This window comes from Chrysemys picta, chromosome 1, assembly GCF_011386835.1.
Source record: "Chrysemys picta bellii isolate R12L10 chromosome 1, ASM1138683v2, whole genome shotgun sequence".
NCBI classification, from domain to species: Eukaryota; Metazoa; Chordata; order Testudines; family Emydidae; genus Chrysemys; species Chrysemys picta.
Window position 1 is genome coordinate 307,431,314 of NC_088791.1, and position 14,682 is coordinate 307,445,995.

General features: G+C 44.8%; 1 protein-coding gene across 1 annotated transcript in view; it reads right to left on the reverse strand.

Annotated features, from left to right (window-relative positions):
- The window catches only part of RXFP2 (relaxin family peptide receptor 2), a 68,328-nt gene that overhangs the window by 36,034 nt on the left and 17,612 nt on the right, over positions 1 to 14,682 (reverse strand). The window contains 2 exon segments of the mRNA XM_065581352.1: positions 4,808 to 4,988; positions 6,907 to 6,984. Of these exon segments, the coding sequence (XP_065437424.1) occupies positions 4,808 to 4,988; positions 6,907 to 6,952 (227 nt within the window). The 5' untranslated portion in view covers positions 6,953 to 6,984.

Below are 14,682 nucleotides of genomic sequence, written 5' to 3' on the forward strand. Positions count from 1 at the left end.
TTACACTGGGGAGGAATATGGTTCAATATTTTCCAACGAGAATGAAACTCTCTTGACAACTTCTTCAGCTTTACTCTCTGTGTCAGTCTGTAGAGGATGCTGTCTCTCACTGCCTCAAGGAACAAGTTCATTATGTCTGTGGAACATAGTCTCATATGTCATAAGGACATAATATGCACAGCAGTATGGGGGAAAGCCCTATAGAGTTTCTCACCAAGCTTATATTGTTCTGAGTTTTATCACGCAAGGACAATCCCTATTCACATTCAGGGATGCACATACAGTATATTATCACGTGCACTGAGAGGAAAATAAACCCTACTGTGTTTACACTTTAATAAAATAGAAGTAATTCTAGTGCCAGCCCATTCTTTAAATTATGTGACCCTCTCAAATGATTGTAGTTTCTGAAGGCTGCCAGTCTGTTCTGAATGGAAGGCAGTTTGGGCTGTCATTAGGACCTGCCTAATAACAAACACATAACCTCAAATCAGATGGAATAATCTCATATACTGTGTTCTTGGAGGATTTACTAAGATTTACTTTGTCTGCTATATGAATTCCTGACGTTTTAGCTGTCACTCTTTTCTCATGTAGAAAAGCCAGGATTATATGTACCTAGTGCTTTGTATGTACAGTTCAACCCTATGAAGGTTTATCTGAGAGTGACATTTGGTATGAAGCGGTTATCAGCACAGCTAATATTTTTGTTGTTGTTGCTAGTAGCTATATTTAACAGAATCACGGCACATTCTACCAGACTGTATAATTTACACAAGAGTTCCTCTTACTAAATGAACATCAGATTGGTTTCTATAGTAACACTGATAAAGCCATACTTAAAGCTTCATACGTTGAATTCCAGTAAAAGGTCATCTGACGCTACCATTTTAAAAATTCATTTTTGTTGATGTGGAGCCCAGAAGTGCCACAGAGGATCACGGCCTGATTGTGCTAGACACAATACAAACATGAAGGACGGCAGTCCCAACCTCAAAGAGCTTATAATTTGCACATGAGATACACATTTCATAGCTCACTCACTTCTGTAATAGGCCAAACCAAATCCCGGGATCCAAACACACATGAACTTGGTGGGGTTCAAAATTAGTATCTAGAACTTTTATTACAATTCAGGCCCATCTCTAGTGAAAACAGTGGAAATTAGACAGTTCCCAGGGAATTAACTGATATCCCAATAATAAGTATTTAGCAGTAGGGATATATTACCAACAGCCTGACCAGGATAGTGATAGTGACTGTGAAATGCCCAGGGAGATTAGAGAGGCTATTAAAATAAAATACTCAATAATAATGGCGGATTTCAGCTATCCCCATATTGACTGAGTACATATCACTTCAGGACGGGATGCAGAGATAAAGTTTCTTGACACCTTAAATGACTGCTTCTTGGAGAAGCTAGTCCTGGAACCCAGAAGAGGAGAGGCAATTCTTGATTTAGTGCTAAATGGAGCACAGGATCTGGTCCAAGAGGTGAATATAGCTCGACCGCTTGGTAATAGCGACCATAATATAATTAAATTTAACATCCCTGTGGTGGGGAAGACACCACAATGGCCCAACACTGTAGCACTTAATTTCAGAAAGGAGAACTACACAAAAATGAGGAGGTTAGTTAAACAAAGTAAAAGGTACAGCACCAAAAGTAAAATCCCTGCAAGCTGCATGGAAACTTTTTAAAGACACCATAATAGAGGGTCAACTTAAATGTATACCCCAAATTAAAAAACATAATAAGAGAACCAAAAAGAGCCACCAGAGCTAAACAACAAAGTAAAAGAAGCACCGAGAAGCAAAAAGGCATCTTTTAAAAAGTGGAAGTTAAATCCTAGTGAGGAAAATAGAAAGGAGCATAAACTCTGGCAAATGAAGTGTAAAAATATAATTAGGAAGGCCAAAAAAGAATGTGAAGAACAGCTAGCCAAAGACTCAAAAAGTAATAGCAAAAAATGTTTTTTAAAGTACATCAGAAGCAGGAAGCCTGCTAAACAACCAGTGGGACAACTGGAAGATCGAGACGCTAAAGGAGCACTCAAGGATGATAAGGCCATTGCGGAGAAAATAAATGAATTCTTTGCGTCGGTCTTCATGGTTGAGGATGTGAGGGAGATTCCCAAACCTGAGCCATTCTTTTTAGGTGACAAATCTGAGGTACTGTCCCGGATTGAGGTGTCATTAGAGGAGGTTTTGGAGCAAATTGATAAACTAAACAGTAATAAGTCACCAGGGCCACATGATATTCACCCAAGAGTTCTGAAGGAACTCAAATGCAAAATTGCAAGACTACTATCTATCATTTGTAACCTATCATTTAAATCAGCTTCTGTACCAAATGACTGGAGGATAGCTAATGTGATGCCAATTTTTAAAAGGGGCTCCAGAGGTGACCCCAGCAATTACAGGCCAGTAAGCCTGACTTCAGTACTGGGCAAACTGGTTGAAACTATAGTAAAGAACAAAATTGTCAGACACATAGATGAATATAATTTGTTGGGGAATAGTCAACATGGTTTTTGTAAAAGGAAATCATGTCTCACCAATCTACTAGAATTCTTAGAGGGGGTCAACAAGCATGTGGACAAGGCGGAATCCAGTGGATATAGTGTATTTAGATTTTCAGAAATCCTTTGACAAGGTCCCTCAACAAAGTATGTGGACAAGGGGGAATCCAGTGGATATAGTGTATTTAGATTTTCAGAAACCCTTTGACAAGGTCCCTCCCCAAAGTAAGCAGTCATGGGATAAGAGGGAAGGTCCTCTCATGGATTGGTAACTGGTTAAAAGATAGGAAGCAGAGGGTAGGAATAAATGGTCAGTTTTCAGAATGGAGAGAGGTAAATAGTGGTGTCCCTGAGGGGTCTGTACTGGGCCCAGTTCTATTCAACTTATTCATAAATCTGGAAAATAAGTAAACAGTGAGGTGGAAAATTTGCAGATGATACAAAACTACTCAAGATACTTAAGTGCCAGTGTAGCGGGATGGTCACCCACTCCTGCCCTGAGGGGTTTAAAACAGCCCTGGAGGAGGGCTGTGGAAGGGCAAGACGCCTGGGCTGATTGGGAGGAAGCAGGCTCAGCTGGGGCCACGCCCCAATCAGGGCCCAGCTGGCCCTATAAAGGCTTGAGCCAGGAGCTCAAGCAGAAAGCAGTCTCTCTCTGACTTGAGAGGGAGACAGGCCTGGCTGCTTGGGAACTCACCCAGGGGACCTAGAGGGAGGCAGGGCTGGGGAAAGGCCTTAGGAGCAACTCCCCAGGCTGCAGGGCCTAGTTCTAGGCCCACCTAGGCATTGGGCTTGCAGAGGGGCAGCCGGAGTGTGGGTAAAGGCAGCCAGTCCAAACCCCGTGTTGCCTATGATGATCGGCTGATAGACTGCAGTTCGCCCCAGGGCGCAGGGGCTAAACGGAGACTAGCAGTAGCCATGACTGGGGCGACGTGGGGATATGGGGGTGGGGCTTCCCCTGGGGTGGGGAAACCCAGTAAGATGGTGGGGTACTGCAGGAGACAGAACCCTGAGATAAGGGCACTGGGGTCCTAGGAGGGACACGGGGGGGCCAACGGCAAGCAGATCACCGGCCTGCAGAGGGCATTCCTGGGTCGAAGAGCTAATTCCTGAGGATGACCAGCAGGAGGCGCTGCAGGGGTGAGTCTGCACTGTGCTACACCCAGGCAGACTGTGAAGAGCTACAAAAGGATCTCTCAAAACTGGTGACTGGGCAGCAAAATGGCAGATGAAATTTGATGTTGATAAATGCAAAGTAATGCACATTGGAAAAACATAATGCCAACTATATGTATAAAATGATGGGGTCTAAATTAGCTGATCTCAAAAAAGAGATCTTGGAGTCATTGTGGATAGTTCTCTGAAAAATCCACTCAATGTGCAGCAGCAGTCAAAAAAGTGAACAGAATGTTGGGAATCATTAAGAAAGGGATAAATAAGACAGAAAATATCATATTGCCTCTATATAATCCATGGTACGCCCACATCTTGAATACTGCATGCAGATGTGGTCGTCCCATCTCAAAAAAGATATATTGGACTTGGAAAAGGTTCAGAAAAGGGCAACAAAAATGATTAGAGGTCTGCAGCATCTGCCATATGAAGAGAGATTAATAAGACTGGGACTTTTCAGCTTGGAAAAAAGACGACTAAGGGGGGGATATGATAGAGGTCTATAAAAGCATGACTGGTGTTGAGCAAGTAAATAAGGAAGTGTTGTTTACTCCTTCTCACAAGAACTAGGAGTCGCCAAATGAAATTAACAGACAGCAGGTTTAAAATAAACAAAAGGAATATTCTTTCACACAACACACAGTCAACCTGTGGAACTACTTGCTAGAGGATGTTGTGAAGGCCAAGCCTATAACAGGGTTCAAAAAAGAATTAGATAAATTCATGGAGGACAAGTCCATCAATGACTATTAGCCAAGGTGGGGAGGGATGGTGTCCCTAGCCTCTGTTTGCCAGAAGCTGGGAATGGGTGACGGGGGATGGATCACTTGATGATTACCTGTTCCATTCCCTGTGGGGCACCTGGCATTGGCCACTGTCCGACGACAGGATACTGGGTTAGATGGACCTTTGGTCTGACCCAGTATGGCTGTTCTTATGTTCTAAGGGTCAGCACCATTATTCTTACCCTTAACCATTTTTTTTTTGGTGATACAAAGAAGTGTAGGCGATAGTAGGGAATATGACGTCCTATGCACATGGTGGGACAGCAGATTTTCCCCAAATTCTACAAACATATTCAGGTTGTGTTTAGCCATCTCATTTGTTTCTACAGCACTTTTATTTCAGAGAGGAAAAGAAAGGCAGGAAGTTGTATTTATGCATGTACAATATTGAGGTTTACTTACAGTAGGGTTACATTGCTTGAAACAAGTGGAACAGATTTTAAATTAACATCTACACATTCTAGTTCAGTTTCTATGCAATCACAAATTTCTGGATACTGGAGGAGACCTAGAGGGGGAAAAAAAAGCATTTATGACTGTAACATAGGGATGACTATGATCTGCTTAATACAGACTTGTGTCTTTTTAAGACCTTCCTTCAGAAAAGGAGTGGATATTTATATGGATCACAAGAACATCCAGAGTTATATTAGTAAGGATTAAAAAAAAAATTGGAAAAGCTATGAACACCATGCTTCAGGGCATAAGCCAACCTTAAAGGGGGATATTAGAAAGAAACTGTCCCCTATTGGCAGATGATTCCATAACTATCTATTCCAGTTTCTTGCACTTGCCTGTGAGGCATCTGATACTGGATGCTATCAGAGACAGGATACTGGATCAGATGGACCGTGTTGGTCTGTTCCATTATGGCATTTCTTACTCCTACCCAACTTTGCTTTATATGAAGATTTTTGATGATGATGCCCCTCCATCTTAGTTTTGGAAAGACTTGGGAGTGTTCAGGAAGAGGAACCTACAAATGCTGCTTCTACACTCATATCAGTCCTACAATAATGGGCTTTCCTCAATGATAACAGGGCTCTAACGATCAATCTTTTTAAATGGAAGCCAGGCCTGTTTGGTGTGGCTCTTGGTCCCCCTCTGGTGGTAGTTAGGCCAACTAGAGATTGATGAGCCTACTACAATCTTGGCTAATAGCACAGGGAAGGAGGTTAGCTCTGGCAGTAGAGGCTCATATGTTAACCTCCCAAAGGTCAAGGTTTGATTCCTTATAGTGACAACCCAGCCAGAAGGCACAAGTGTGAAATAAACATCATTGGATCTTAGCGCTTTAAAAATTGTGAAAGCAAACACAAAAAGATAGAAGCAAAACTTAAATCATATAAGCTTGTACATATGAAAAGCTAGTATTGGGATGGGTGCTTCAGGGCAAGAGCCATTGTGTGTCTTATAGCTGTACATCTAAAAATTAATACTTTCAGAAATTCTCTGATGAAACAATTTTCATTGAAACATTTTGCAGAGACGGTTCAATTTTGGCATGAGTCTGACAGTACCCATGCAGGTTTCTGATGTGAATCTGCCTGGTTTCCTGCCAGCTTACCTGTCTGGCTCCTCAGTAGCCCACTTGGTGGGCTGCTGGGGACAGGGCCGGCTCCAGGCACCAGCCCACCAAGCATGTGCTTGGGGCTGCGCCTGGAGGAGGGCGGCGCGGCGGGGTGCTCCGGCCCGAGAGCGGGGCCGCAACTGGGCTCGCCGCCCTCCCCGCGGCGCTCCGGCCGCTGGGGAGAGCGGAGCCGCAGCGAGCTCGCTGCCCTCCCCCCGGCGCTTCGGCCGGTCGGGGAGAGTGGGATCCCGGCCGGGCTCGCCGCCCTGCTCCCGGCTCTCTGGCCGCCGGGGAGAGCGGAGAACCCCGGCCGGGCTCTCCGCCCTCCTCCGGCGCTCTGGCCGGTTGGGGATTGCGGGCCCGCGGCCGGGCTCGGCGCCCTCCCCTGCCGCGCTGGGGAGGGGGAGGGGCGGCGGGTGGCTTTTTTGCTTAGGGCGGCAAAAAAGCCAGAGCCGGCCCTGGCTGGGGAGCCCTGACTTCCAGTTCTTCAGCAGCCAAATTGGAACGAGACCAAATTTCTAAATCCTCTGCGAAAGAGAATTACTGAATTCTGCACAGTTGTCCTAAAAATAACAACTTGACACAAGTGACCAAATACATTAGCATTTTTCACACTGTGCCCTTCTGCTCCATGCTTGTGTGCATGCAAAAAACTCTGTGCTCTGGAAAACATAGGCAACTGAGCTGATCTAATAGCCTAGAGAGCCCTTTAATAAAGGTTAATACATTCATTTAATGGAATAATTGAGAAGTATAAAATAGATTAAGCATTTCAATCTGATCAATATTAAGTCAAAATGGTAATCAAATTAAAATAGAGAAGTGTATTGATTTTTTTTCATCTGGTATTACTTACAGCACTCCTGTGATATGTCCAGATAATTTGGCTTTCCATGGACCATGTCAAAGATATTTGCTCATCCACTATTATCTCCTATAAAACAGTGTTAACATTAGTCAGCTGCACTATAAATAAGATATCAGCTTGTAAAAGGAAGTGGGAAAGAAAAATATGAAAATTATTACACGAAAATCATCTTGTTTAGAAAGAGGAAGAGAGCCATTGCCGGTTTGGTCAAAATTTCACAGCAGCACATATATCACATAATGCTTCAAAGACTGAAGTTCTCTATCTGGAAAGGACTCTTTCATCCCATGACTCAACTGCCCACTATTTAACTCATTTCTCAACTCTTCTCCCAAAACCAGATATCATACATTCACATTGGGCTACCAATATACTTTTTTTTTCTGGTATTTCCCATGCCCTACTTATTTTCTTTCGAAACTATTAAGTTACCTTTTCCATGTTTTCTCTACGTTTTAGTGGGGGATCCAAGATGTATTTCAATGGGTGCTGTGACTGCTCTGCGCCTCTGAAAATCAAACTGCTTATTCAGGTGCTTAATGTTAGGCTCTCAAGTTTGAACGTTTATTAATCAGGTGAAGCAAAGGCTTTCACCATGCTTTATTTAGCTATTTGCAGGCTTTGCTATTTTTCACTTTTTATTGGAATGGAATGCATTATATTTTGTACATGTCATTCTACAATTTCAATTGTGAAGTAATGACCATGAAACAGATTTTAATTAGTAATGATTGTTGCAGACAACTCACCCTCTCCTTTTAGGATGTTTGACAACTATTGCTTGGGGTCTCTCTGGTTTCTTAACAATAAATTATCATTTAGGGTTAGGTTGTGGCTTTGGATTACATGGTCATGCAGAGGAGTAAGTCAGACTTCTGAAGTGTACCAGAATGTGCAGGATATTTCACACTTTGGTTCAGTTAGGCTGTCTGTTCCAGACCCGCGGGCGATATCGATCAAATACCCTGGAAGCCAGAGGGAAAGTGCAATGATTTGAAATCTCAAAAGCCCAAATGAGCTTGCCCCTTTTTCTATGAGTAAGGATACTATGACCAACACAGCCAGTTCAAACTTTAAATTAATATTCCAAAATATGAAGTTAATATAGACTTAATTCTAAAAAATGGTATGCTGAAAAAAATAACTGAATATTGAAATAGGAGGATGAATACAATAGTGCATTTTTATATACTATAGCATAGACACTTGAATGGTAGCTTACAATGAGAATCAATTAAAACCTAAAATGAAGACAAAAATGTTCTAAGGCAAGATATAAAGAGAGAAAACTCAGTGGGAAGACAAAGATTGTATCAGATTCAATAACTGGTGTAGCACAGGTACAAGAATGACCGCAAATTTCAGACAGGCTCATGGAAAATATTGAAAGTAGACCAAGGTTGGAACAGCCAAATTAACTATTAGTGGTTATGTAGGTTATATGAGACTGGAAAGCAAAACGAAGAAAACCCATGGAAAATTTAGAAAGCAAGGAAAACAGTTTTGAATAGAATAAATGGAAGTTAGTGTCATGGGACAAAGAAGACTCCTTACACAGGTGGAGATCTTCAGTCATTGAAGCACTCAGTAGTAACATATGGTGTAATCAGGAGCTGGCAAAGTTAAGACAGGCAGATAAATGGATGGGTATTAGCCAAGGAAGATGTAAAATGGAAAGTCACCTGCACAAATGTCCACATTTAAAGCTAAAGGTAGAGGGAACAGGCTCATGGAGAAGAATAGAGGGAAAAGGAGGAGATTTGAGGCACCTAATAAAATAAGTGATGAAACAGAAGATATAAGACATCCTCTAGAAATGAAACAAGCAGTTATGAGGTAGGATTCAAAACAAGAGATCAGACTGCTGGATGCACTGGCTTCTGATCCAAGATGTTTAAGAGTAGTACCAGAAAGTTCAATAGAATGCCATGTAGACATTGAATAAAATGGGAAGAGAAGGATCCAGGATCAAAGGTAGAAAGAATTTTATTAACCATCTGAAAAAAGGGCAGGCTCCTTGCTCTGATTTACATCTCTTTTAGACTGTGTGGTCATGCAGATGGAGTAGTGTGCGCTTCCCAGATTGAGAAAGGAACTTCCTCATGAAACTCACTGAGACACTATCAAAGTGGAGACATGGCTCTCACACACACAAGACGGTTAAGACTCTTGTACCACCTTAGATCATCATACAATGGAAATTCTCTCTTACAGTATCTGGCACTTCCACTGGCAAAGGGTTTAACATAATACTCTCTTGTGCCTGTGAATCCCACCTCCCCAACTCTCACACGCACACACACACACATACACACACAAGTTGTTGGGATTCGCTCTCAGGAATGATATATAGTGTTCACCCTGCCATCCTCCAAGAGATTTTTGCTAGAAAAGGGAAGCTATCAAGTGTGGCCAGAGCTGTACAGGAGTTTTACCAGTGGAGGCTGCCTGGGACATGGGTTGAATCAGTGCCTCTTTTAGACAGCGTGGCTCACTCTTTCCCGGTGAGAATTGCCCAGTTTTGAGGCTGCACTGGCGGGCTCCAGGCCTTCTGGTTTGCAATTTTCCTCTTTCACAGCAAAAAATAGAAAATAGAAAACAATGTCGGGATCGGTCCAGGGGCCGGTTTTGTTCAACATCTTTATTAATGATCTGTATTAATTGCACCCTCAGCAAGTTTGCAGATGACACTAAGCTGGGGGGAGAGGTAGATACGTTGGAGGGTAGGGATAGGGTCCAGAGTGACCTGGAGGTCACAGACAAATTGGAGGATTGGGCCAAAAGAAATCTGATGAGATTCAACAAGGACAAGTGCAGAGTCCTACACTTAGGAAGGAAGAATCCCATGCACCACTACAGGCTGGGGCCCGACTGGCTAAGCAACAGATCTGCAGAAAAGGATCTGGGGATTACAGTGAACAAGAAGCTGGATATGAGTCAGCAGTGTGCCCTTGTTGCCAAGAAGGCCAACGGCATATTGGGCTATATTAGTAGGAGCATTGAGAATAGATCGAGGGAAGTGATTATTCCCCTCTATTTGACACTGGTGAGGCCACACCTGGAGTATTGTCTCAGTTTTGGTCTGCACACTACAGAAGGGATGTGGAGAAATTGGAGACAGTCCAGTGGAGGGCAATGAAAATGATTAGGGGGGCTGGGGCACATGACTTACGAGGAGAGACTGAGGGAACTGGGGTTATTTAGTCTGCAGAAGAGAAGTCTGCACTTTCATGTAACTAAGCAGCATAACCGTTGGAGGAAAAGTATGGAATTGTGGTTGGGACAGAAGATGCTCCATGAGAGGAAAATGATTCCACAGCATAACGTGATATCTCTTCTCAACATCTGGGAGACCCAGAGTGAGGGGGTACTGTGGTGGGCAGAACCCCTGGGCAAAGGACACCGGGGTCTGGGAGGGACACGGGGCCAGCGGCAGGTGAGACACCAGCCTGCAGAGGGTGCTCCGGGCTGGAAAAATAAAGCTAATTCCCGAGACGTCCAGCAGGAGGCGCGTGCTGGTGAGTCGTCGCACCGCCACACCTGGTTAAAGAATTCAACTTTGAATTGTTTGGGGTCTCCTATGGGACTATGCCGTGCCTTGTAATCAAAATGTCTTCTTCTTTGGTGACTCTTGTATTCTTGAATGGGTGGGAAAATAGCTTCAGTGTGAAGTTCCTCTGCCAACTTCGGTGCACTTTTCAAAACGTTTGGAAATCCCTCATCTGACTGGTAAGACTGTAGGTATGACTTTGCTTTGTCCAGTTGTTCCATTGCTCCAGATATATATCAAGATCAACACCTTGGAGTCTCTTGCTTACAACATTTATTTCAAACAGTATGTCATGCCACAACACTAAGCCACACAGATATTTGAAGTTATGTATGTTTCTAGTGATTCCATTTCCCTCTGCCACTGTTCTCCCACAAACAGTACCTGTCATAGCATTATCCTCCATAATGGCAACTATGGCATCATCTATCTTCCCAATTTGGTGTTTGATAGGCTTTATTGCCTCCATTCGACATTCCCATCATGTGGAACTCGGTGGTTTCACTGTAAAGAGAGGATGTTCCCAGATGTTGCTTCAAAATTTGCCATTGATGAGTTGATGCAGAGAAAAATACATAGATGCTTTGAATTACATTAAAAAAATTCAGCAGCCTCACTAGAAGCTGATGCTGCATCACTGGCCACCAAGTTCAATGAATGAGAACTGCATGGATCAAAAAAAAAAAAGCTTGAGGGTTTAACTCTCTGATCTGTGTCTGCACTCCTCTGTTCTTTCCTCTCATGTTGGCACCATTATCGTAGGCCTGACCTCTCATGTCAGCTTTCGCAATTCCTGTATCTTCCAGCTTTTTAAGAAGCACATTTGTCATATCAGTTCCTGTAGTATGATCAATGTCAACAAATTCTAGAAAATGCTCTCTGACAGTCACCATTGCAGGGACATTTTCACTAGGTTCTGTTGTTGTTACAAAACGCATCATTAAAGTCATTTGTTCCATATGGCTGATGTCAGGTGTGCAGTCCAGAATAACAGAGTAATATCTTGCTGACTTCAGATCTGCCACAATCTTCTGTTTGAATTTGTTGCCAGTAACTGTATGATCTCATTTTGAATTGTTTTCCCAAGATGGTGGTGTGTGTACATTTCTTGGGTGGTGACTCTTAGATGCTCCTGGAGTACAGCATCAAACTCAGCCATCAGCTACACAATTTTAAGTAAGTTTCCATTGTTCGGCACATACAGCTGATCTGAAGTGCCATGCAATGCTAGTGTAAGCAGAGTCAGGATGAGCTCTACCCTGACATCTGGTGGTGAATTATGGCGAGGGTGGAAAAGAACTTCAGGGGCTGATCTTGTTTGCATAGGCACACCCACTCGCCTGGCATAAAACCACAGCAACTCAAAGTGGTTACTTTGGCTGGTGTGGGATTCCCAGTTTCTCTGTTATTGGGGCAGGAAGAATAAAGTTTTGTTACCCTGATTCTGTGAATCAAGGCCAGTGGAACTGTTGTATGACAGAAGGACTGAGTGAGTCATTCACCATTACCTAAGTAGCATTTGCTTGTCAAGGGGCATGGGTTACAAAACCCAGTGAATTGAGAGAGGATGGGGACAGGTATTTTTACCTGATGGTGTGGCCCCCTCCCCAAGGGGGTTGAAACACCAATTGCACTACCTCCTCTCTTCACTGTTGAATGTCAGAGCTAACTTTGATTTCCTTAGGAGTCTAGTTACAGACTGCTGAGCTGAGTTCACTTTGGGCCAATGGTGCACCAGCACTGGGGCTCCCCTACTACTAGCTAAAATCACTAAGAGCTGAAATCACAAAAGAGCTAAAGCTATTTAAGAGCTAAGATCACTGAGGCTGTGTTAACTAGTGGGGGAGCCTGAAGCTATAGCTAAGCTAACTTAGCTTAGCGGGGAGTGAGCGGAGCGGAGCGGCTGGAGGAGCAGCTAGCAGAGCAGAGCCTTGTGGGAGCGACCCAAGGGACGGCTGGAGCGGAGCGGCTCACAGGTTGGTGAGCGGAGCGGTGCAGCTCACAGGTCGGTGAGCGGAGCGGAGCGGCTCACAGGTCGGTGAGCGGAGCGGAGCGGAGCAGCGCGGCTCACAGGTCGGTGAGCGGAGCGGAGCGGAGCGGAGCAGCTGCCAGAGCAGTTCGTGGGACTGCGGGTGGAGTGGAGCAGTTCGTGGTGAAGGCTGCAGTGGAACCCCACGAAGAAGCAGCCGGTTGGCCTCGGATCACGTAAGGTGCCCCTTAACACCCTGCTCACCCCCCCCCCCTGAACTCTGGGGCTGCACTAATCATGGACAGAGACTTTGGGGGGTTGTCGGACTTTTGGGACTTTTGTGATTCTTGGGTTGCTGGACCCAAGAGACTTTGGGATTGGTGGACTTTTGGAACTTTGGTGATTCTTGGGTCGCTGGTTTCAAGAACCAACGGGAGAGGACACGGCCCAATTTGCTGGGGTGGGTCTTCGCTCATGGTTTGGTCTAAAAACTCTAGTTGTGGTGTTTTTTCCATTTAATGCTGATGTTGTTTACCTCATGTTATTAAACATTTTCTGTTACACTCAAACTCCGTGCTTGCAAGAGGGGAAGTATTGCCTCTTAAAGGTGCCCAGGGGGTGGTATGTAATTGTCCCAGGTCACTGGGTGGGGGCTCGAGCCGGTTTTGCATTGCGTTATTGAAACGAAACCCCTAGATACAGAACCCGGCCCTTGTTGCTGCCAACTTAGATGGGCAAAAGGGTTACATTTTTGGGGGCTCGTCCGGGATCCCCTGGGTCAGTACCCCTCGCAAGCACCTGGTGAGTGTTCCCCTGCATTGGGAAACAATTGTGGTTATATTTTGAGGAAATTACTGTTTGTATAATGGCTAATATGTCGGGTTTGTTGGGCCCCGGCCCTGCAGCCTCTAGCTCAGGGGCCACAGCCTCAGCCAATGATTGGACAAAAGCACTGGGGCAAATATTGGAAAAGGTTGTGTTGTCCCATGCTAGGTCAAACTCTTGTCGTGAGTTAAGGTTATTTGCTGGGGCAGAGGAGTTCGAACCCTGGTTGGAGCATACCACTGAAATGCTGCAGGAGTGGGCCGTACCTAATGCAGAAAAGCGAAGATGTCTGATAGAGAGCCTTAGTGGCCCAGCATTAAATGTGATTCGCACCCTGAAGCTCATTGACCCTGGGGTCAGTGTGAAGGACTGCCTAGAGGCCCTTGATCATACCTTTGGAAGTGTAGAGGGCCCTGAAGACAGTTACTGTAAGTTCCTTAATTCCCGACAGCAAATTGGCGAGAAGATTTCAGCCTATATACAGAGGCTGAAAAGACTGCTTCAGAGAGCTGTCATAAGGGGTGCAGTGACTGCTGAACAAATGGATCGGACCAGACTGGCTCAAATTGTAAGAGGAGCTCAATATCAGAACTCGATTCTACTCCATCTCCGGCTAAGAGAACGACGGGAACATCCCCCAAGTTATTCCCAGCTAATAAAGGAGGTCAGAGAAGAGGAAGAAAGGCAGGCTGCCAGCGAGTTTTGGGAAGCCCAAACATTGGAGCCAGCCGGCACAACACCACTGCAAATGGCCAGTGTACTGATGGTGAGCACCACAGAGGAACTTGCCCAACAAGTGCAGGTCCTGACAGAACGAATAGCTGAACTGCAAAGCACCATTGACCGAGCTAAGACTTCCGGAAATAAGGAGCCTCTGACCGTGGCGATGGAGAAGTCAGCATTTAGAGCCACCATCCCATCTGGGCGAAGAGGGAAAGGACAATTCTTCTGCTACCGATGTGGTCAGGATGGACACAGTGCTGCCAAGTGCCATAATAAAAAAAACCCCTCCTTAGTGTATGGAAAGCTGAGGATCAGTTGGAAGAGATCCGGTAGCTGCCAAAGAGTCCAGGGACGGGGACCACCCAGGCCTGCAGAATTTGAAAATTCCCCCAGAAAAGACTGTCCAGCTGGGATCCCCGCAGGACTGATAGGGCCTCGAGCAGAGGTCATGGTGAAGATTGAAGGGGTGGAGTGTAAAGCCGTGCTTGACACTGGATCTCAAGTGACTATTATATTTCAGTCATTCTACCAACAAATGCTTAGGCACCTGCCTATACAGCCACTGACTGGCGTTGGTCTGTGTGGCCTCAGCATGGATGAATACCCCTACCAAGGGTATGTCATAGTGCACCTGGAATTCCCAGAGGAGGTTGCTGGGGTAAGAGAAGAGGTGGACACAGCTGCATTAATATGCCCT